Raw genomic sequence first — 21,631 nt, 5'->3', positions numbered from 1 at the left:
TAAAGCTTATCTAAAAGAGCTTCTCAGTGGCCTCCTCTGTGCTGTGTGGCTAGGGCTTGTGGGTAGGAATAACCCCTTATCTACATAAATAATAGTCTTTCTGTCCACAGCATACTCATTCCAAATTTAAATCAGCTATTCAGGATCCTAATCACACACACACATTACCACCACCCACCCCCAAAATAGGAGAAAAAATCTCTTTTCGAAACACCCCAGTCATTCATGAGCTCTTCTTTAAACCACCAATTAAAAAATATAATAATCTTGATGATAACCCTTTCATTTTAATTTCCTCGTGCGTTGGGAGTGTGGTTCCAGAGGACTATAGAAAATAGATTTCCCCAAAGTCATTTAGCTAAGTCCAATAGTGGGAACCCATCTCTGTTAGAGCTGAAATTACTCCATTAACAGACGAAGACGGGGTGGGAGTCGAGGGGATTTCTTCACTGGACAGCCAACACCCGAGGCACCCGTGGCCAAAAAAAAAAAAAAATGTTGCAGAATGGCAGAATAGAAAAACTAATAAAACTCAAATGCTTCTTTTTCATATGGTCATGGCGATTTAGCGTAAAAGCTTTTCATGGGCTTGGGCTGCTCAGCTAAACTTTGTGGCTTTCTAGGTTGTTTTTTTTTTTTTTCTTACCTGCAAATGGACATTTATTGACTAAAATGTGACTTCATGGCCTGTTCCTCCCAGCCTTCCTTCCCCCTCCATTGTAAACAGACTAATTAAATTCCTTAATGAGCTAATATTTCCTCTGTAAACATGAGAAAAACTGTTCACCAAGAGACACAAACAACTCCTTACTAGTTCTTCCATCGATGAATAAAATATGTCAATCTCAAAATAGTGTGGGAGAAAAAAAAGACATTATCAGAGCACATGCAAAAAAAAAAAAAAAAAAGCCCCTAGTTTAAATTCACAAGACACAGCTCGAGCCCCGTTTTGCCAGTCAACAATTGAGTCAATAAATCAGAATGCAGAGGCATGATAACACGAGTTATTTAACTGCTTTCATTCACCGCTGCCTCACTCTGTCAGCATTTCCCCACAGAGATTCTTCTTGGCAAGGTGGACTTCATCGAATTTTAATTTTCCTGCACATTAAACAAAGCTGCGGCTCCCCCGCTGAGACTTGAGCAAACACAGCATTTAACTTCCCTCTTTGATACGGTCATGCTTTCCTAGACCTGTCAAATGACTTTTACCATGACATCATTACAAGACAGAAGCAGCCTGACATTTTTCACCGCAGGACCAAAGTGCAGCGCTACCCGTGAATCATACGACGTTATCATGTGAAGAGTTGTGAACGGCGCTGTGTGTGTGTGTGTGTGTGTGTGTGTGTGTGTCAGCCAGAGATTTATCCATGACCTCATTTGAGTTATAGTTTCACTTCCTCCATGCTGCTTCCTTGACTAGTCATTGTTGCTGTTCATAGCAGGACATTTTGATGAGTAACGGACATTTGTGTGTGTGTGTGTGTGTGTGTGTGTGTGTGTGTGTGTGTGGGAGGGGGGGGTTGAAAACTTCTGTGGGAAAAGCCCATGGTGCTGGCCAACATAACAAGGCAGCCCAATGTGAGAGCCGCGCATTAGACACACTCCTTCTGTGTCTGGGGGGACGCTGATCCACACAGGGCAAATTATATTTTCAAAAAAGCCTGCTCCTGTTTTCTCTTCTTTGTACATCCCCCGTCTGTGTTGCCCTGCATGCTGTCAGGTTATCAGTGTTACAGCAGCTGCATTAAGCACGATGATTTTTATGTTAAAAAAAACAACAACATGTTTTAGCAGTCTAAACCACATTGTGAGGCTGCTGCAGATACGAGCGCTCCAGCCCCACTAACTGAGACGCTGCAGACTTGCCTCATTTGCTCAAATGAAAAATTCTGCTGTCGGGTAAGGACATCTCCCCGCCCACGGAAAGTGACGAATGAAAACTTACAGGACACTTCTCACTGACAATACCACAGGTTTCAGTTCATTTCCTGTCCTAGTTTGAAAAGTGGGAGTATGAAAGTTTTGGGTGTGGAGCAGTAAGGAACAGGAGGCGTAGCTGTCAGTCAATCTGATTAACTGGAGTTAAGCTTAAGGATAACATTTTTTTTTAGTAGGTTTTCCGCTGGTAAAAAGAGACCACAGTTTATTACTTTATTACTATTGTTTAGATTCTTTGTCATCTACCTCAGTGGTTTTCAAAGTGAGGTCTGGGGACCACCAGGGGTCCTTTAGGAGGTTCTAGGTTCCCAGCAACCTGAAATCTGACAATCCAGCATCACTGATATGATGTTTAATTATATCATTTTACTGAATATGTTGTTGTTGCTGTTGCTTTCAAATTTTCAAATAATTTTTGCAAATTTTCTGGCATCTGATTTGCTAATTTGTGCTATTTGTGCTTACGTTCCAGTAATTATTTGCCTTTTTTCTCATGTTTTTGAAAGAAATCAAGACTATTTACTCAGATTTCAAAAGGTTAAGTCATCAGACATCATGACGTACGACACACAGACAATGCTATAATTAACATGAACCAAAATATCTTTTCATGGGGGTCCAGAACATGAATAAGTTTTAAAATCCCTTTTCTATCTCAAACTACACCTATCATTTAATATCTATAAAAACATGCTTTTGTGTTTGAGAGTTTAAAAGTGAAATACAAGCTGTTTCTTGCCGGGGGTCAGTGAGCGCCCCACCCAGAAGAAGCTGGCCTCCCTGGCATATTTGCTGTCCTTTGATATAAAGCATCACAGGCGGGCTGGGTCGGTAAACAGGAGCGTGCCGTGTGCAGTTTACCGGTGTCACCTTACAGGATTGATGGGCATTAATGTTAAACCTCTCACTGCCATTTAGAGCTGCCAGCATTCAAGATTGCCTTGTGTGAGCTCTGCATTTAATGAAACCTGTGATGACTTATGCAAAAACTACAAATGCTTTATAAAACAGGGAATGCTGCATAAGAAGATGTAGCGTGTGATATATCTGTATGCTCATGAGATTAAGCAGTGTAATTTATTGTCACTCGGCCGGTCACCGGATGATGCACCTGTTTGTGTTTCCATTTTTCACCCCGCGAACGACAGCGTGCGTGAAACACCTTGCTCGTGGTTGATGTGTTTTTGCACTGGCGAGACGATAGATTATTAAAAGCAGCCGGCACTGCAGCCGCCTTGTGTGCTTTGGGGAACTTTATTTATTAGACAGCATGTTTGTATTTACATGCGAATGAGGGGGAAAAACATTGCATTAATTAAAGGGATTCACATTTTCCCTGTCAAGACTGCTGACTGAACTGCTAATCCCACTCAGCTGAGAAAATCAGGCCCTCTGGGAAGGAAACTGTAGCACTGAACCACCCATGTATTACTGTAGCCTTAATGCCACAATGCCGCATTCATTTCACCTGCCGCTGTTTTGTTGATTTTATCATGGCACCTCAAGCTGTCTCCATTTTTTAGTTTTTATTTTTCTGTCAAATTTTCAAATAACTGTCAAGGAAAAATCTTGTATCTCCATGTTTCAGTACAGCCTTTTGGGTTGACATCATGCATTTTGGGACTTTATCAAATTGCTTTTTAAAGGACCGTACCGGTGATTCTGCATGTTTCACATAATATCTACTGAATGGATTCTTCCCTAAGCAAGGAGTCCTATTTTAGAATCTGACGTCCCTTTTATCCAGTCACTGGTTTCCATTCATTCCACCATGATATGAAAATGAACTTTCAGAGACTTCAAACTGTCTTCACACCAGTTTTCCATCACTGTAACAAAGTCCCCCACATTAGTTTTCCTAAGCAGCGGCACTGTTGTGTTTTGATGACTTGGAATTGGGCGGAAAATAGCCCCCGGGGAAACGTTTGCTTTCCACAGACAATTATCTGTTCTCTGGTTTATGAATGGTATTGACTTTTTTTCACCACAGAAGCAGAACATTATGAGGTGGGTGTTTGAACCAAAAATTCAAATTTGAAAATCGATGGATTCTGATTATATGTTGTGAAATCTTTAGCGGCCCCACATGATTGGCAATGGCTCGTTGTTTTTGTTCAAATTCACTGGTATGATGATTTAATTATTAGCACAAAGGAGGGAGATTTTGATCACGGGTTCCCGTAGAGAAACACTGAAACTGTTCAGTCACTGTCAACACGTGAAAATCACCCAAAACTGGAGTTATGGGGTTTTCCTATGACAACATGGGTAACGGGAATGCTTTTTGAATAGGAGATCAAACTACAGTCATCTGACAGAAAGATTTAGGTGGAGCTTCAAACGGACTGTGACCTTTCAGAATCGGGCTGGCCTTGTTGGTTGACAGTAGCTGAGGAAGCTTCCACCCCCAACCCCCGTCAGAAAACCCCACGACCCTCACCAAGGTATTTTCCCTCCAGAAAAGAGAGAATGCTTTACATGTCAGGGCAGATGGAGATAGTATTTCAAGCCTTTCCGTCCCCCAAGCTAAAGCAATTTAAAGCGCAACTGCATAGCACACCCATTATCTTGTCTGGCTACCCTGAATATCATCAGAATTCGCTTTTTGCTGTGCTGTGTTTTCTTTTGTTTTAAAAGAGATGTAAAGCCTCGCGGTGCCTTCACCTATGTGGTTCACAGCCCGGAGAATTTGGTTCTAAAGTCCATGTCAAAGCACATGTGTGGGATATAATTACACCCCGCCTGACGTGAATTATAATCCCCGCTCAGATAGGATCAAAGCTGGAGACCAAAGAACCAGGTAGTGTAATGGGGGCTGAGTCCACTGAGTGTGAGCCATGATTTGAAGGGGAAAAAAAGGAAATTCCCAAATTAAAACAATGCTTTTTTAATAAGACTGTCATTAACGGCTACGCATGTCATCGGGAGAGTTAATTGTTAATTAATTTTGCCAGCAGCGATTCAGAAACACTGTAAAGCACATTATTAGGGGCTTGTTAATAACTGTCTCACAGGTTGAGTGAAGGCAACATTTCCAATGAGAGAGGTGAAGTTTTTCAACTTTGATGAGTCAGATGAGCACCAATCTCTTTGCCGCAGCACCGGGATCTAGGCCAAGAGAAATTAATGTAAAACTTCAAAGTTAAATTTTATTCAAAGTTAACTTTTATGAACTTTTCTCCCCCTTGTCATTCGGTTGCACAAAGACTTGCGGATGCGCCGGTGATCTCATCAACACAGCACCTGAGGAGACACTTATCTTTGAGTGACTAACTTTTACACTGCAGTACTTTCACAGTCCATGCTAAACTATATGGCCCAGTGCCTGCAATGGGATGTTTCCTGGCATGCCTTGGGACCCCTTAGTTAAGCTATTTATGGGACATTGTAAGTAACCTATTTATATCCATAAAAGCAAAAATCTAGAGCATTCCACGCATTTCAAAGTGGATTCAGAAACAATTTCATGGCTAAAAAAAAAACAAACAAATCCCACCTCTTGTTTGAAAACACCACAGGGAACCACTCCAGATTATGTGAAAGCATTCTTAATTTCAAGTTTGCTGCTTTATGCACATTTCTCTCCAAATGCCGTTCTCCAATAATGACTTTTCCAAGCACTGTTTACCATTCACCTAGCCGCCTTTTTTTTTTCCACAGCCCACACTCCAGCGTATCACTTCACATCAGCCTGTGCTTGGCAGCCTACCACTCTAAAGTCACCCTGGAAAGCCTCCCGTGGCTTCAAACTTCTAAGTCTGAAACTGCCTTTGAAAGTCCTCCTCCTTTGATGTGAGGAATGCCACAGATCAAGCTGGAAACCGACTTCAGCCGCTATCTACGGTGCGGTATCTGTCATTAGGCTGGGGATAAATATGGATTTCATCGTGAGCGAAACACAACCCGAGAGAGATGGAGAAAAAATAATAATAATTTAAAATAAAAACACACCACATGCGGCAAAAGACACTTCACTGACAACCCCTCACCCCCCACCCCCCCTCCCGTGGGGGTCAGTGATCTCAGCCAGACCAGATAGCATCAAGTGATGGAAATGGAGGCCCCCTGGCTGTGTGAATGGTCAACCACTACCCTGCAAACCCCCCCCCTCCTCCTCACCACACACATTCACACACACACACACACACACACACACACACACACACACACTGCACCCGCTGGCCAGACAGCCCGCCCGCCCTCCAGCCGCTCTGACAAAGAGCAGCTCTGTGAGCTGAGAGAGATGGCCGAAGACACACGTCAACCCTGAGATAAGAGCTGGAAAATGGGAAGTGCTGCACCAACAACCCTCTGTACCCCCTCCTCCCTAAAAAAAAAAATATGATTTATTCTGAGTTATCCTTGTGTAAGTGGCACTGAAGATGTCACTGGTGTAAGCCCTGGTGATGGCTAAGTACATTTCAAGGCCCTGCCCTTGAATTTTCAGCCAGAGGAGTGTCTACAGTGTATTTATCTAAAAGTTTGAGAGCCCCCTAACTTGGAACACCAAAGTCGCTGAGTGTATGACAATCTTTTCTTTACGGCTCACGTAAAACACATCCACTAGTAACCCACACAAGCAGGCACACCGTCATAAAAAGAGGCGTGGATTAGGCCTCCAGTCAAACCTAAACAACAGCTAATTACCTACAAATGATCTGATAGGAGCGACCACATCTTCACCTGAGGGTTCAAATTCAGCACCATGCAACTGCATTACTGCTCTGTAGAGAAGGGGGGGTGGGAGGGTGGTGGTGGTGTGGGTCTTTATTTGGGGAAGGAGCTGCCTTTATTAAAAGTCACAGCCAGGGATGAAGTGGAGGGTAAACCCATCTAACCTCAGTTTAGCCATCTATTTGTTTGCAGAAGCAGATTCACCTCTTTTTTTTTTTTTTTTTTTTTTTTTTTTTTTTTGTGGTGGTGGTGGTGGTGGTGGTGGCGGGGAGGTGGGGGGGGGGGGGGGGGGGGGGGTTCTGACAAAATCTCACAGCATACACCACCTTCAGCTGTTTCTAAATGATGTAATGTGGGGCTACATGAAGACTTAGTTATGGCAAATGACTGTTTGCTTTCCCTTTGCTGATCAGAGGAGGTGAATGAGCTTCTCTATTCATCACCATCACCATTCAGTTTGCATACAGGAGCTGGAAAACATTGCCAGCAGGTTAAAATTTCACCCACTGTAGCCTACGGTGGCTGGCGCGGCTGACTGCCGGTTTCCCATTTAATATTTTCATATCATACCAGATGCCGGTGTTACAACCTTTCATTTCGTGATATACAACAAAGTATAAACATGATTATGAATCTGTATCCAAATGAATAGAGTCACGGAACAAGCGCGGTAACTTCAGGTAGGAGTTGTTCCGTTAATAGGCTATGGAAACCCAAAAAAAACTCAGCATGCAGGTAAGGCGATACCGGGCACAAACACGAGAAGTTGCTCTCACTGGCTCTCACTGACAGTCAAAGCCAAACTATTAACAATTAGACGATAGTTACAGAAGCTATTTGTAGTATTTATATTGTTACTACGGCTTACCTCGGAGAAGTGTCCCGGCGCTCAGCAGAGCCAGCAACAGGAAAGCAGGCGAATCCATCCTTCACAGAAAGAGTAGCAGCGTGTGTGGATACCTGCGCTGAGCTTCAAGAAATGAGGAGTTGAAGTCGGTCTGACGCTCTAAGAGTTGAGTCTGTGCTCTTTTGGAAATTTCGCTTTGGGTTTTTTGTTGTTGTTGTTTTTTATTTTTTTCTTTCTTCTTCTTATAGTTTGAATGAGGTGAGGAAAGTCCGAAAGATTCCCAAAGCCGTGTCTCTCTGGTCTGTGTGAAGCGCAGGTGAAAAAACGCAGGAAGCCGCGCGCAGAGGACGGACCTCTTTGCCAAAGGGTTTTTTTTTTTTGTGTGTGTGCTGCGTTGAAGTACTATCGGAAATATGGCTAGCACCGCTCGAGCTTCACGTGAACGACCTCTCACAGCAAGGCGGGCGGCTAGTCAGGAGTGGGAAGTATGGGGATTTTCACTGACACGCGTTTCACTGAGGTGGCACTTAGATGTATACGACAGGTTTTGGTGGCAGTGATGTCATCCCTTATGAAATGATGAGGTTAGGCTAAAGGAAACCCCCACTTTCATTTTTGATATCGACTTGATGACTCATGGCTGACAGGACGTCTATATTTATTTAGTCATTGTCATAATTCAGGAAACTGGTGGTCCTTATCGGCTCCAGGTTTCCGGTGGATTTTACTTGCTCTTTGCTTTTAGAATATAAAAATAACAATAACAGGTCAAACTTTGGGCGCCGTATGACATTTAAGTGGGTGTGTTCAACAAATTAAAACACTGTTTATTCTCGTTTTGGTCATTTCGCTGCAGCAGCACACCAAAGCAGCTCTGCCGTGAAAACCACTTTCATTTCCAGGGTCCGTTTTGTTTACACGCACCGAGCTCACATGTACAACGCGCTCTGAGGTCGAAAGAAAAAGATTGCCAGGTGCACGTGAAGGCGTCATAAACTCCGCCTCGCTCGCTTTTACTCACAACCCGCAGCGACGCTGTCATTAAAACATTTTCTATTGAAGAAAAAAAAAATCCCCCTTTCATTTTCACCCAACCTGCTCTGTGTAAACCGTGGTGAAGCTTTGTGTCAAACTTGGGCGACCCTAAATATATATTTTAAAAATCCATATAATAGCCCTGCAGTATCACCACGGTGGTTCAGTACCCTTTATTATACGAGTGATAGTCACGTAAATTCAATATTCAACGGGCAGCGGCTATGCTTTTGTAATAAACACGGTGTGGCATTCAAAGTCAACAAAACGGGCTCGGCTTCCTGCCTTTCTTCTCGGGCGAATATATCCTGTAGTAATCCTATAATAAACTTTACACGGACACACTATAGGCTACAAATATCACAGACGCGCTGTATGTCCCTGTTGCAGAATTCCACAGATACCGTGGCTGAGTGATGAAAAGAAATAATAATACAATAAATAAGGTCAGTAAAGTTACAGACGGTCTATCCCACAGTGATTTTATAGAGTTATTACAGGATTATTATAGCGATTTTTCGTCAGGGTCAGTAGGTCAGATACACTCACACAGACACAAACATGGTTTTCACAAGCCTCGGGCTGTTAACGTCTGCAAACGTGTTTAGCTATGTGGTTATCTCTTAAATCAAGTCCCTGGCCCGCCACACACACACACACACACACACACACACCCACACACACACACACACACACACACACACACACACACACACACACACACATACACAGGCACATTTCGCAGGACTGCTTTTCAATTATAGAGGCTCCCGCCCCAGTTACAGAAATTAAAGGCTTACTTCACAGGCAAACAAGGATGATTTATTGCGCACATAATCTGACACTTATTTCAAGAAGTGGAACAAGTCTGGCAAAATTGAATCGAGAGTCACCACGCTTGGAATGGTTGGACTTTAAGCACCAAATACAGCAATGTGGAATAATGTAAAATAAATAAATAAATAAATACAATAATAAGAATTTTAAAAAAAGAATAAATACAGAACAAAATAATCATGAGCTACACACTGCAGGTGAAACGAAGTTTTCAAAATTCTGATTGGCTTTGGTTTCTGGGAACTACAGCCAAATATTGACTTGACCAATGTGCTCTTGGGAAAGATAGTCATCATGGCGCCCCCTGGTGGCTGGGTTTAAACCTCGTGTTTTAATGGGACAGATTAATTTAACATGAGAACAGCAACATGTGAAAGCAATCTTCTGTGTTGATTGAAAGTGACACTAGATTTTAGTATATTGCCAGTTATTTGTGCTCAGTGAGAAAATGAATGGGGATTCTCTCAGAAATAAACACAGGCAGCAGCTAGAGGCTCCAGATGTCACCTTCCCCCCTGTCAGAAGTCTATCTTGAAAATTAGTTAGTCTGCACCCTGGGCTGAATTTGTTGAGGACAAAATAGAGTTGGAATGTGTGATGGATGCATCAGCACCTCTAATGGACTTTCCCAGTTTCGTCCTGAGCTGCTGAGGTAGATCTCAGTTTAATTGTATCGATATTCAATGGAGTTCATTTTCTGCATTCTTCTCCGCTTCACTGTAATGTAAAAATAATGTGATACTTTATTGATCCAGGCTTGAAACTCTTTCTTTTGCTTGCTATGCCTCTACATTGAGGTCAGAGGTCAGGTTCAGCTGCAGAACAGCCACCCTGGAGCCAATAGTGTCAGTGTCTTGCTCAAGGGCACTTGTATAGGGCAGGTGATTGTTGACACAGGATCTTTTTAATGACTAGGCCATCCTTTTACTGCTGTGACCTGCACTATAGTGCATCACTGGGTCAATTTTCAGACAAACACTATGAGATAAAGAAAACTACAGAAAACGAAAACCAAAATCATACACTCTATGGACAAAAGTATCGGGCCACCTACACATTCCACCTACGGGAGCTTTTCTGACCTCCCATTCTAAATCCATAGGCATTGATTTGGAGTTGGTCCCCCTTTGCAGCTCTGACAGCTTCCACTCTTCTGGGAAGGCTTTCTACAAGAGTTTGGAGTGTGTCTGTGGGAGTTTTTGCCCGTTCATCCAGAAGAGCATTTGTGTGGTCAGACACTGATGTTGGACCAGAGGGCCCGACTCACAGTCTCTGTTCTAGCTAATCCCAAAGGTGTTGGATGGGGTTGAGGTTAGGGCTCTGCGCGGGTCACTCAAGTTCTTCCACACCAAACTCAGCCAGCCATGCCTTTATGGAGCTGCTTTGTGCACTGGGGCTCAGTCATGCAGGGACAGAAACCCATGGAAACCCATGCCATGAAGCTCCTGGCGCTCAGTTTCTGTGCTGATGTTGATGCCAGAGGAGGTTTGGAGCTCTGTAGTTATTGAGTCAGCAGAGCGTTGGCCACTTTTACGCACTATGCGCCTCAGCGCTCGGCAACCCCACTGTAACTTTACGTGGTGCTGCCACCTGGTGCCTGAGTTGTTGTGGTTCCTTAATGCTTCCACTTTGCAATAATCCCACATCCAGCTGATGGTGGAATATCTACGAGGGAAGAAACTTCACCAACTGACATGTTGCAATGGTGGCATCGTATTACATTACTATTACAGCACAAATGTTTGTAAATGCAGACTGCATGGCTAGCTGCTGGATTTTATACACCTGTGGCAATGGGACTGAATGAAAGTGATTAAGAGGTGTGGCCCAATACTTTTGTATGTATCTTATATATGCTACATTATTACTGAGTTATAGCAGCTTACAAGCATTATCACAAATGTGAGAAAGTGAGAATTTTGAACGTGTGGTTGTTCACCTGAAATGGTTAAAAAATCAATTTGGCTCATGAGGCGCTTTTATTACCAGTTGTTGGAGTTTGATTTTTATTTTTTATTTTAGTTTTAGTTGTTTAAACATTATTAGTAGTAGTAGTAGGAGTTGTAGCAGTATTAGTAGTGGTGGATCATGAATCCCAAAACAGTTGTCGGAAAGATGCTTTGACTGGTTAGAAAATTCATTGTATGTAATGCCCGTTTGCCAAAACAGCCTTGATTGTTTGATGGATTGACTGATTTATAAAAACAATATAAAATTCTGCAAATCAAACATGTGATGGTACATGAACAATTTGCAAACCAAACACAATGTAGGGAATGTTATCAAGAGAAAATAAAAACGTAATGCATGCCAGGGGCTGCAAGACAAAGCAAAACAAGAGAAAGCACTTTTTCACCATGTCCAGGTAAATAATTCATACATGTTTCATTGCATAATGTTTTTTTATTTATAGCTTTTGTTGTTAGAAGAGCAGAATATGGATTCAAGGGGTTACAAAAAATAGTAAAAAAATGTGAATGTAACTTTTTAGCTAAAACTATAACTAAATTAATTTTAAATACATGAATGAATGAATAAATTAATAAAACAGAGACCAGACTCCAAGAATCACATTCTGAAATTTAAATGAATATTTGGGTTCACACTGAAAATGAGCTGCAGCACCAAACAAACACCTTCTGCCTGACAATCCCCATCACAAGAGGTGCTGTTTTAAGGTTCCTGTCCGCTTTGATATGACAGGCAGGAAACCCCTTACCTGCACAAGGACGTGTCTTTCCAAGTCCACTGCACTGATAATGAGGCTGCTTCATTACTGGCATGGGACTGGGATGTTGGCTTGTTAGTTTGTACTTGTAACACTGTGCCTGATTGGGTGGGTGGTGGGAGCAAGATTTCTCGTTCTTCAAAATGATGATGTGTTAGCTTGTTAGCTTTTGATTGTCTGTGTAGTCTCTCTAGTGTTGGCAGGTAGCATGGTTGCTATGGCTATTAGTAGCAGTAGCATGGTTGTGGGTATATTGATTTTTTTTTTTTTTTTTTTGGAGTGCTGATATGTTGGCTTGCTGATACTTTTCAGTTTTCTGATCAGCTGTCGTAAGCCTACACAATCAGCTGTCCCTCCTGTAATTGTTGATGCAATTAAGTTTCTGAAGTGCTGATTGTGCTTCCCAAGCCAGCCTTGTCAAGCCTGTCCCATTAGCCTGTTGTTGTTGTCAGGCTTTATCCATGTCCCAAGGAAGAACCAGCACTGGGTGTGCCGGATTTGAAGGTTCTTGCACCGAGGGATACCGCGGCAAAGTCACGTTTAGCATCTTGTAGTTGTTATGGATCACAGCGAGAGGATTTGAGACGGTTGTGCTGTCTCATTGGCCTTGTTAACAGCAAACTGCTGGGAGTGAGGAGGAACTTACACAGGCTGAGGGGAAGAGCGGATGGACCCGGCTATCTCCAGCGAGAAGCAATGCATCAAAAGGAAATCATGTAAATTAAATGTGCAGTGAAGCTTTGCTCTCTCTGTCTCTCTCTCTCTCTCTGTCGTTGGCTGTGCTATTTTCCATTTATTTGTTTCTACCTATGAAACATAACAAATCAACCGGAGAATAAGTCACGTGCAAATTAAAGTAAATGGTGCGGTGCTTTGCATGCATCTGTTGTATTTGAAAATGGACTTTTCGCATTGATCCAGTCGGTGCCACGGGCAAGGTCCCGATGAAACAACCACCTTGATGAAGAACATGTAAGGAAGGATTTTAATAGTGTCTCACACAAAACCGTGGTCAGTTCAGTGGACGGCTTGAAATGGCTGATGTGTTGAGTGACAGGAATGTAATGAAGGGTTTGTGGATCTTCACAATGGTTATTCTCTGCAGCTTTGAATGATGGAGAAGTGTCAAAACTCCCATGGATATGTTTTTTGGCAACATGTACGCCACCATTTTGCTGTTTTCATCTTTCCAGTTCCAAGCGCAGTGTCTAGCAGTGGATCTGTGAGTCTGCATGTCACCCATTTTTTTTTCTCTTTATGGCTGATTTTATTACAAGGACAATGAGTTGGGTCCTCAGTTTTGTCTATACATGCATTATTTATTTGGATTGGGATCCATTATCCATCGGTGTAAATGTATGTGTGAGTGTGATGGTACAGTATGAGTGTTGGTCCTCTGATGCACTCTGATGCACTGACCTTTTTGGCTGTTTTTTTTTTTCCCAATGCATGCTGGGATATGGTCCAGCACCCATGACCCTTAACAAGAAGAGGCGGTTATGGAAAATGGATTGATTTTGGACAATACATAGGGCAGTACTGCTAATTTTTCAGCCAGCAAAACTCTGTCAGAAATGCGTCTCTGTTGTATGGCTGGTGCAAGTCTAATAGCTCTCATTGTGGAATAATAATCACTGTCATGAAAACAGGAAATCAAAATGGACTACATTATAGTTTTATACATATTGTTGCAAAATAACATGCCATGTGCAAGTGCAAGGTGTGGTAAAACATAACTGTGGGTGTTAAGTGCAATTAAAAGCACAAGAGAGCAATTGTTATGCAAATTAAATAAATATGCATTGATTTGATAGCCATGGGGGTTGCAGGGCTAAGTATGGGAGACTTTTAGAGTAAAAATTAAAATATTAAGCAATTTCAGTTTGGTTTTGTAAGCGTGTGCTTACATAAGTGGAAATAGAATGTACTCAAAGCTAAAATCAAAGAAAGAAGAAGTGACTTTTTTTGTCTGTCAGTCCATAGAATAGAATGTAAACAGAAGTGGTGAAGTCTTGAAATATGTCCTTATTAAAAAGCTGGAAAAATCATCCTTGGAAGTCTTTGTATACAGTATGAGTAGCCTCAAAAAAAAAAAAAAAAAAAAAAAAAGAAAAGAAAAGAAAAGAAAAAAATTATTAAAGTTTCATGGCTTATCATGTCAGTGGTAGATTCTGGATGTGTACAGGAGATGTTCAAGTATAAAAGGCAGGTGAAAGAGAGATGAGAGGACAAGTCAGTATCTTTAACAGAGGATAAAAACATGTTGTTGAGTTACACACCAGCAAATGTTATTAAAAAAGTTATTCCGGTGAAAGAATGAGCCGGGCTTTATTTTCTATTATGTGCACTGCTGAATGTGGAGGTTGCAGGGAGCCCATCCTTCAGCTGGGGTGTTTCTCAAGTGTTTCTTGATGCAGACTCTGAATCCCTGCTAGCTTGAGGGCCGCTCGCTGTCCCTGACCTCTGACTTCCCAGCAAAGGGGGAAAGGGAAAAGATTTTCTCTTTATTTATAAAATAAATTTAACAAAAAATACCGCATTCTTCACATTATTAAATTGATGAAGCATCTATGAGCAGTTGTGTCTCAGAGAGGAATAATAACATCATGCACTCAGATGCAACTCAGGTGACCTTGTAGGGAAGGAATAGTGCAACTTGTTTGTATGAACTAGTCCTACAATAGCAATCAATTTCAGTTACGCTTGTATTTGCAAAGAGTAGTTTATTCCAAGCCACAGCGTCACTCTCGTCAATGGAAGTAAAAACATTTTCACGGCATGGCCCTAGACATCGCAACATACATTATCATAGGGTTTAATGTGGTGTGCATGCCTGGACATCCGGTGTTGTTAAATTCATGTCACTCAAGTCTACAAATCCTCCACACTAATTGCTACGGGCAAATTCAATTAAAAAATTATCAATTCATAGTTATTCATTGCTTTAAAAGTCTATGGTTTCCCGTTAATGTTTTTCTCCACTGCCTAAAACTTAGCTTAAGGGTGTATATAAAATGTACATAGTTAAGACATGAGGAAACTAGCAAATGAAAAACACCACAACTGGACAAAAGCTTCATATGATCCAGCATACAAATTGACATTTGCAATAAGCAACAGATGGTTCATCTCATCCACCGTGTTCAACACACACAAGGGAAATAGAGCACCAATCCATAGCCACATATTGACATAAAGTCTACATATTCATTAACCTTGTGGCATGTTGCCCCAGTTGTCCCACTTCTCATGCCGCGTTGTTGCATAACTGAATATTGCACATGAACACGCGGGAAAAGTTATCATGTTTACCCATCAGCAGCAACCTGAACCGGAGTGCTCCGACTTTTGTACTCCAACGTGCTCCAGAGAAACAGAGAGGAGCCAAATCACTGTGACACATCACTTTCCTTACGCGATATGTCACGAAAACCCCATGACAGACACATTTCACATGGAGGAGATGAAAACCTCCTTTTGGATTTGCAAGGTAAGTGCCAGATAAGGAAAATGATCGCAGGAGTGAAAAGTAAAAAGGAAAAAATGGAAGCTGGAGAAATGACCTCCAGTGTTTTCACATCACAGGCACCCAAGTTGATCATGGTTTATGGTTTATTAATATAACCTCCATTAGCTGTACACCTGGCCTGTTCTAATATATAATATATATCTAAAAAAAAAAAAAAACAACAACATCACATTACACATTACATTAAATTTTAAAACAACGCTTGGCGAAGAGTTACATTATTTAAAACAATGAAACACACTGGGAGAATTAAAGCAGCCCCATCAGAAAAAAAAAATCAGTATTCATTGTTAAAAATACATACAGTCAACCTATACAGTCTCAGCGCATGAAGTATGTATTAGATATCAAGGTGGATTGTAGTGGATGATTGAAGCGTTCGTCTTGGCTGGTCAAACACATTTCCACGACAAACAATAATACGAGAACTGTTAGGAGTTCAATTAATTCTTGACTTCTCACACACCACTTACACACCACTTAAAACTACATTTGTCAGTGGCCTTGGCTGTAGCATTGCAGGAGTGCCACAGAAACCAATAATCCACTGATGATTTCCTTTTCTTTTTTCTGTCTTTCTTTTTTTTTTTTTTTTACTGTATTGGATTGAAAATGTCCTCACTGTTAATGAGATTGCAACTTGAAGCGAGCCTGGTCTTTCTTATACAGAGGTTTTAATGGGTTAAGTTAGTTAAGAAACACTTTACAATAATGGCACATTAATTAAGCTGTTAATACCTCAATGTGTGAACCTTGACGAGTTAAGGCATATAGGCTAGACCAATACCTGGGCCAACTATTATTAATCGTTGCTTTAATTCACTCATTATGATCTAATAATGTTAATTAATGCCATGATGTGATGTATTAATGACCGTTTAATAAGGGTGTGGGCTATCCCTCCACAGCCAGGCACTAAACACACCTCCCTGATGAGTCAAAGGGTTGTGCTCCACCAAGAAAAGTCATGACATGATTATATGTTTGCAAATTTGCACTGCCTCGGCATAATTACGCATTAGCTAATGATTTGTAAAGTGTTACCGTTTAACTATTGCTGATTTTGCAAACCCCTGCTGTGTAGTGCAGCGTGCACTCCACTGAACTTTAGGCCACAGGCCAGTGACTTTTAATTCAACCTTAAAGTCTCCCCTCATAGTGTTTTAGTAGATGCCTGATTTTTCATTTTCAGAGAATATCAATGCATAAATGTGTGTGTAATGCATGCAATGGAAATGCTGCATAAGAAGCATTAGACTGACTCAGAAGTTAGGAGCTGTAACATGACTCAAGGTTTTTGCCCTTTGCCTCAGTGAGAGAGAATGATTAGACTGCCTTCTACTGGTTGCCCTTCAGAATTACTCATTTGCACAGCTCAGGCCTGCAGAGAGGCAAGTTGGCGAGACACTCGGTGATTCCCAGCGCAAGCCGCTGCAGTAATTGTGGGGAAATGATCCATGAAGCAAGTTATTTACCATAAACACCAGAAGTTGGCGTGCGCATTCTCCAATATTTATCATCAAATTGCAAGGGGGAAGCATATATTTCTCTGCACCCAGTGTCTTCATTTCATGGTTGGATTAATGAAAAGTAAAATGAAGCTTGTACCTTTTTTACGCATTTCTCTCCGCAAGTTCCAAAATGATTGTGGTAAATGCAAAAGGAAGTCATTTTCCATTTTGATATATATATTTATATATTTATATATATATATTTTTTATATATATGTAAAGTTTTGAGTAATACTAGAAGTAGTTGAAGTAGTAGTATTAGCAGTGATTCCAGTGGCATTAGCAGTACTAATAGTAACAATAGTTGCATAAGCATTATTTTCCCCTGTTTCAATTATTCTGTGGTGCTTTTGTTGTGTGTGTGTGTGTGTGTGTGTGTGTGTGTGTGTGTGTGTGTGTGTGCGTGCGTGCATGCATGTGTGTGTGTGTGTGACGCATTGTGCTTTGAAGCCTCACGACTGCCCACTTCTGCTTGCTGTCAGGTTCAAAGTCTCTATGATCCTCATCTCATCCTTTTGTATACAACATGCCAAATCTCTCTCTCTCTCTCTCTCTCTCTCTCTCTCGCTCTCTCTCTCTCTCTCTCTCTCTCTCTCGCTCTCTCTCTCACTCTCTCTCTCTCTTCCACTTGCTCTCCCTCGCTTGCTCACTCACTCTTTCTCTCTTTTCCCCTCTCTCTTTCTTCCAGTAACTGAGCGACTTGCTGATGGAGTTTCCCTTTGAATCCAGAGCACACTTTTCAGCAGAACTGAAAAGGAAATTCCATCCTATTATTTTGAGACAGAGTCAAACAAGGCTTGTCATGCAGATGAAAGTCAATCATGAAGGCGGTGTAAGTACGAGCACCCGGCTGGCTGAAGTTACCGAGCCTGCTTCAAAACAGCAGTTCAGGACATAAATGGCAGGGATGGAAAATAACTACGCACTTACTTTTAATTACAGCACATTTCTATTGTGCTCACGGTCGAGAACATTACGTTGCCACTCGTGCTGTTTCGCCGTACATATCTCACAGTACATTTTTTTTCCCTTACAGCATTTGCTTCAAGATGTGTAATCAGTTCAGAAAAAAATATATACCTTTATCACTTCCTCCCAGCCACTTTAAAGTGGAAGCCATTAAGGCAAACAATGATTGAATCCTCAGCTATTTATCTGAGACTGAAAAGGTGAAAACCACCAAAGAACATTCTTTTGCACTGAAATAGAAGGACACTAATGCATATGTGTGTTAACTCACTGTGACTTGCAAACACTTTTAGTGGACTCTGGAGAGCCCTGCACAATCCAGAACAGGAACGCAAAATGCATCTACTGAGTGACTGTTTCTATAAATTAATGTCCTCTTGCGTCACTGTTGCTGCCTTAACAACAAAAACAAACGCTGTAATCAACCAGTATATCTACAATATATACCTACAAAATGCTGCTGGTTTTACTGAAAAACAAGGATATGTTGAAATGTCATATTTTCAAGTTTTGTGATGTGAATATAAAGTGAGCAGGAAACACTGTTAGGAGTCATTTGGGGTGAACAGCTAAACAGCTAAAGCTTCATAACACTAACCCTAACCTTTTCCTAACCTTAACCATAACTTTTTCCAAACCCTCACCATGACAACACGCATTTCGCCAACCTTCACCATGACCACAAACATTTTCCTAACCTTAACCAAGTAGTTTTGGTGGCTGTATAAGGGAAATCCCTACTTTGGCAGCCGAAGGTGGCAGCAAGAAATGTTTGTTTGAAGGATTTAATTCATTGCTGAGGGCTGATTGAAGAGAGGACCATTTAGATTCAGTTTACAAAAATGTGGCATGTGGCATGTAAGACTCAACCATCCATTACTGTTGTTTAAAGTTGGGTCTAAACAGTCCTCACTTCAACCCTCAGAAATTTTGCATATTATGCACCTTCAGCCAAGTTGCCTCACCCAACTGCTGAGAATTATTTCATTGTAGTGAGACCATAAAAAAACATCACTGTATAAAATGACCTATTGTAACCTCTAGGAAAATTACAGCCTCATGAAACTTTATTACCACAAACTAGAGGCCTGGGGCTTTCAGAGGATGTCTGGTTTCCCAGGTATACTGTCAGTAAGGGGGACTTTCCAGACAGATGCGCTCATTATCCAATAGCCAAAAAAAAATACAATTCTTGGACAAATCTCCAAATGACAAAAGTTTGTGACACCAAATCGAAGCACAAATTTTTCTGTGGTGCTCCTCAAGTGTCTCCGTGTGGTATTTTGGAGGGTTATTGGACTGAGTTTTATCAGTTCTTGAGTGGTAAAAAAAATGGTTTCATTTTTCACCAAATCTGTTTGAGACATTAATGGGCATGGGGATCATAATGTTCTAACCCTTATACACTCTAAATACATAAATAGGAGCCTAAAAAACAATGTTTATTACATATGACTGCATCTCAAAATTTACTTGATGTGATTCGTGTCACTTCTATGGCATCTACTTCTGACCTTTTATCTGCCCCTCCTAATGCCCTGCCCCACTAAAATGGGTCTAAAAAAAACAGGGCTGGAGTGGAAGAGGTTAACGTAAGATGAGGTAATTAAAGTCAACCGCTGCTCTGTTTTGATTCGACCGAGCATCGCTGTTATCCACAGAGGAGTGGTCGTATCTTTTCTCATAGGCTGTTCACGCCTCCTTTGTTTGTCCAGAGCGGCATCCAATTTCAAGCCCCCCAAAAAAGATACCTGTTTTTGGTTTTTATACATTGTGTGTGTGTGTGTGTGTGTGTGTGTGTGTGTGTGTTTTGTATTAACCCGTGAGTCCTTGCAAAAGGTCATGTTAAAGAACAGGTTGTATAGAAAGTGACAGAGCCTCTGGTTTCAGTGACATGTGAACCCCTATTGTGCCCACAGAGCGGCTGTAAAACTAGACGCACACACTATACAGGTATGCCTTAAATAGCTGACATTTAATGGGGTCATGGACAAACAGGGGAGGGGTTTGTTGCAGCTGCTGGAGAAAGGATACAGCTTTGGTCAATGCCACTTGTTGTGTAGACAGTGGCTGGTAACATCATCCAGAAATCCTAGTTTTTTTCAATGGTTTTTCATCACATTTATTGGACATTATTTGTACAATTTTCCCAAACTGTAGAAGGCCATGCAATTTTTTCAGCTGAAATGCTAAATAGTAAACATGAGTATCACTAAACACAAAGTTAACAAGGTTTTCACATTGTGATGCACCCAAAGATACATACTTTAAGCACAATTCATGGACACAGGATAGCATTAACACTGTATCTGAGGGAAGGAAAAACTAATCTAACTATCAAACCACAGTCACAATAGGAATTTAGGGTGAATTTTGAAAGTAATAGCAACCTTATGCTCTGTTTGATAAACACTGTTTTGTATGGTCTTTATCAAGAGCCTGTTTAACAATATTTAAGGCATCAAGTTTGTTAATGTGATTTAATACAATATAAAAAAAATTTCATTGGTCTGCAGGCACTGTGTTAATTTGGATATGACCATGCTTATGAGGTCTTAAAAACATGGAGTACACACACACACACACACACACACACACACACACATTGTTTGTAGTTTGCAGCGTTAGGAGATTATGAGATATGATCTATGAAAGCAAAAATACACTTTTGGAGAAGTTGACAGGACAAATTTAATCCAGATTAATTTTTTATTCTCTATTTTGTGTATGTGTATGATATTTACCTTATTTTCTAATTTCTTTGTCATTTACTGTATATCATTCAAAAAAAAAAAAAAAAAAAAAGGCCAAGCTGGCAGGTTGTGAGAGTGAATAGTGGTGGATGAGTCAACATTCAACAAGTGGAAGTCCAATTATGTGAAGAATTGTCCAACAGGTTATTCCATATTGCTGTTCGGATATCAAAAATTTATTAGCAGAAGCAAAACCCTGATAAATAATGAAAGCAATCGCTTCAGTATTGATTTCACTCTCAAAACTCTCCCCATTCCTTCAAACTTTTTGTTTGATTTTAACATTTGTGCAAGACACACAGATGCACATTGTTTCAGGGTCATCAGTTAAGTTTGGCTTTGACATAAAAATCAATGGAAAACTTTTTTTTTTTTTCTTTTAACATCACTTTTCTTCACATTCTGCTGCTAAAACATCACCAAAGTTGCTAAATCATTCTGGTTACCTTGTCTATACGCTACAATAGTAGTTCCCTGCTCCCCTTTCCTATTTGCTTTTCAAAGGCCAAAGCGCATGAGTGCATAACACGTAAGCTTTTCCTTATATATTGCAGTATGGCAGCAAATCAAGCAAAGTGTCTGGTTCTGTAAACATCTACAAGTAAGCGTTTCTCTCCAGTCTTCAAATAAGTAATATTATAATAAATCTACAATCAAAAGATAGCTAAGCCACAAAACCAAATCCTTAATTAAAAAAAAAAAAAGGCAACAAGATCGATATTTTGTGGTAAAAGTTCACTGTGACATCAAATCTCCCCCAGCTGAGCTTGTGCAAGCAGAGTGGTGTGTCAGAGTTGCTTGCCT

At 41.0% G+C, this 21,631-nt stretch overlaps 1 protein-coding gene across 2 annotated transcripts in view; it reads right to left on the bottom strand.

Annotated features, from left to right (window-relative positions):
- The window catches only part of alcama (activated leukocyte cell adhesion molecule a), an 83,491-nt gene extending 75,689 nt beyond the window's left edge, over positions 1-7,802 (bottom strand). For both annotated transcript variants that reach the window (XM_030069604.1, XM_030069603.1), the window contains exon 1: positions 7,487-7,802. In XM_030069604.1, the coding sequence (XP_029925464.1) occupies positions 7,487-7,544 (58 nt within the window). In that variant the 5' untranslated portion in view covers positions 7,545-7,802. The remainder of the gene's footprint in view (positions 1-7,486) is intronic.
- Between the last annotated feature and the right edge of the window lie 13,829 nt (positions 7,803-21,631).

This window comes from Myripristis murdjan, chromosome 14 (genome assembly GCF_902150065.1).
Source record: "Myripristis murdjan chromosome 14, fMyrMur1.1, whole genome shotgun sequence".
NCBI classification, from domain to species: domain Eukaryota; kingdom Metazoa; phylum Chordata; class Actinopteri; order Holocentriformes; family Holocentridae; genus Myripristis; species Myripristis murdjan.
The sequence above is the reverse complement of the archived record's forward strand: the minus strand, read 5'-3'. Positions and strand labels throughout refer to the sequence as shown.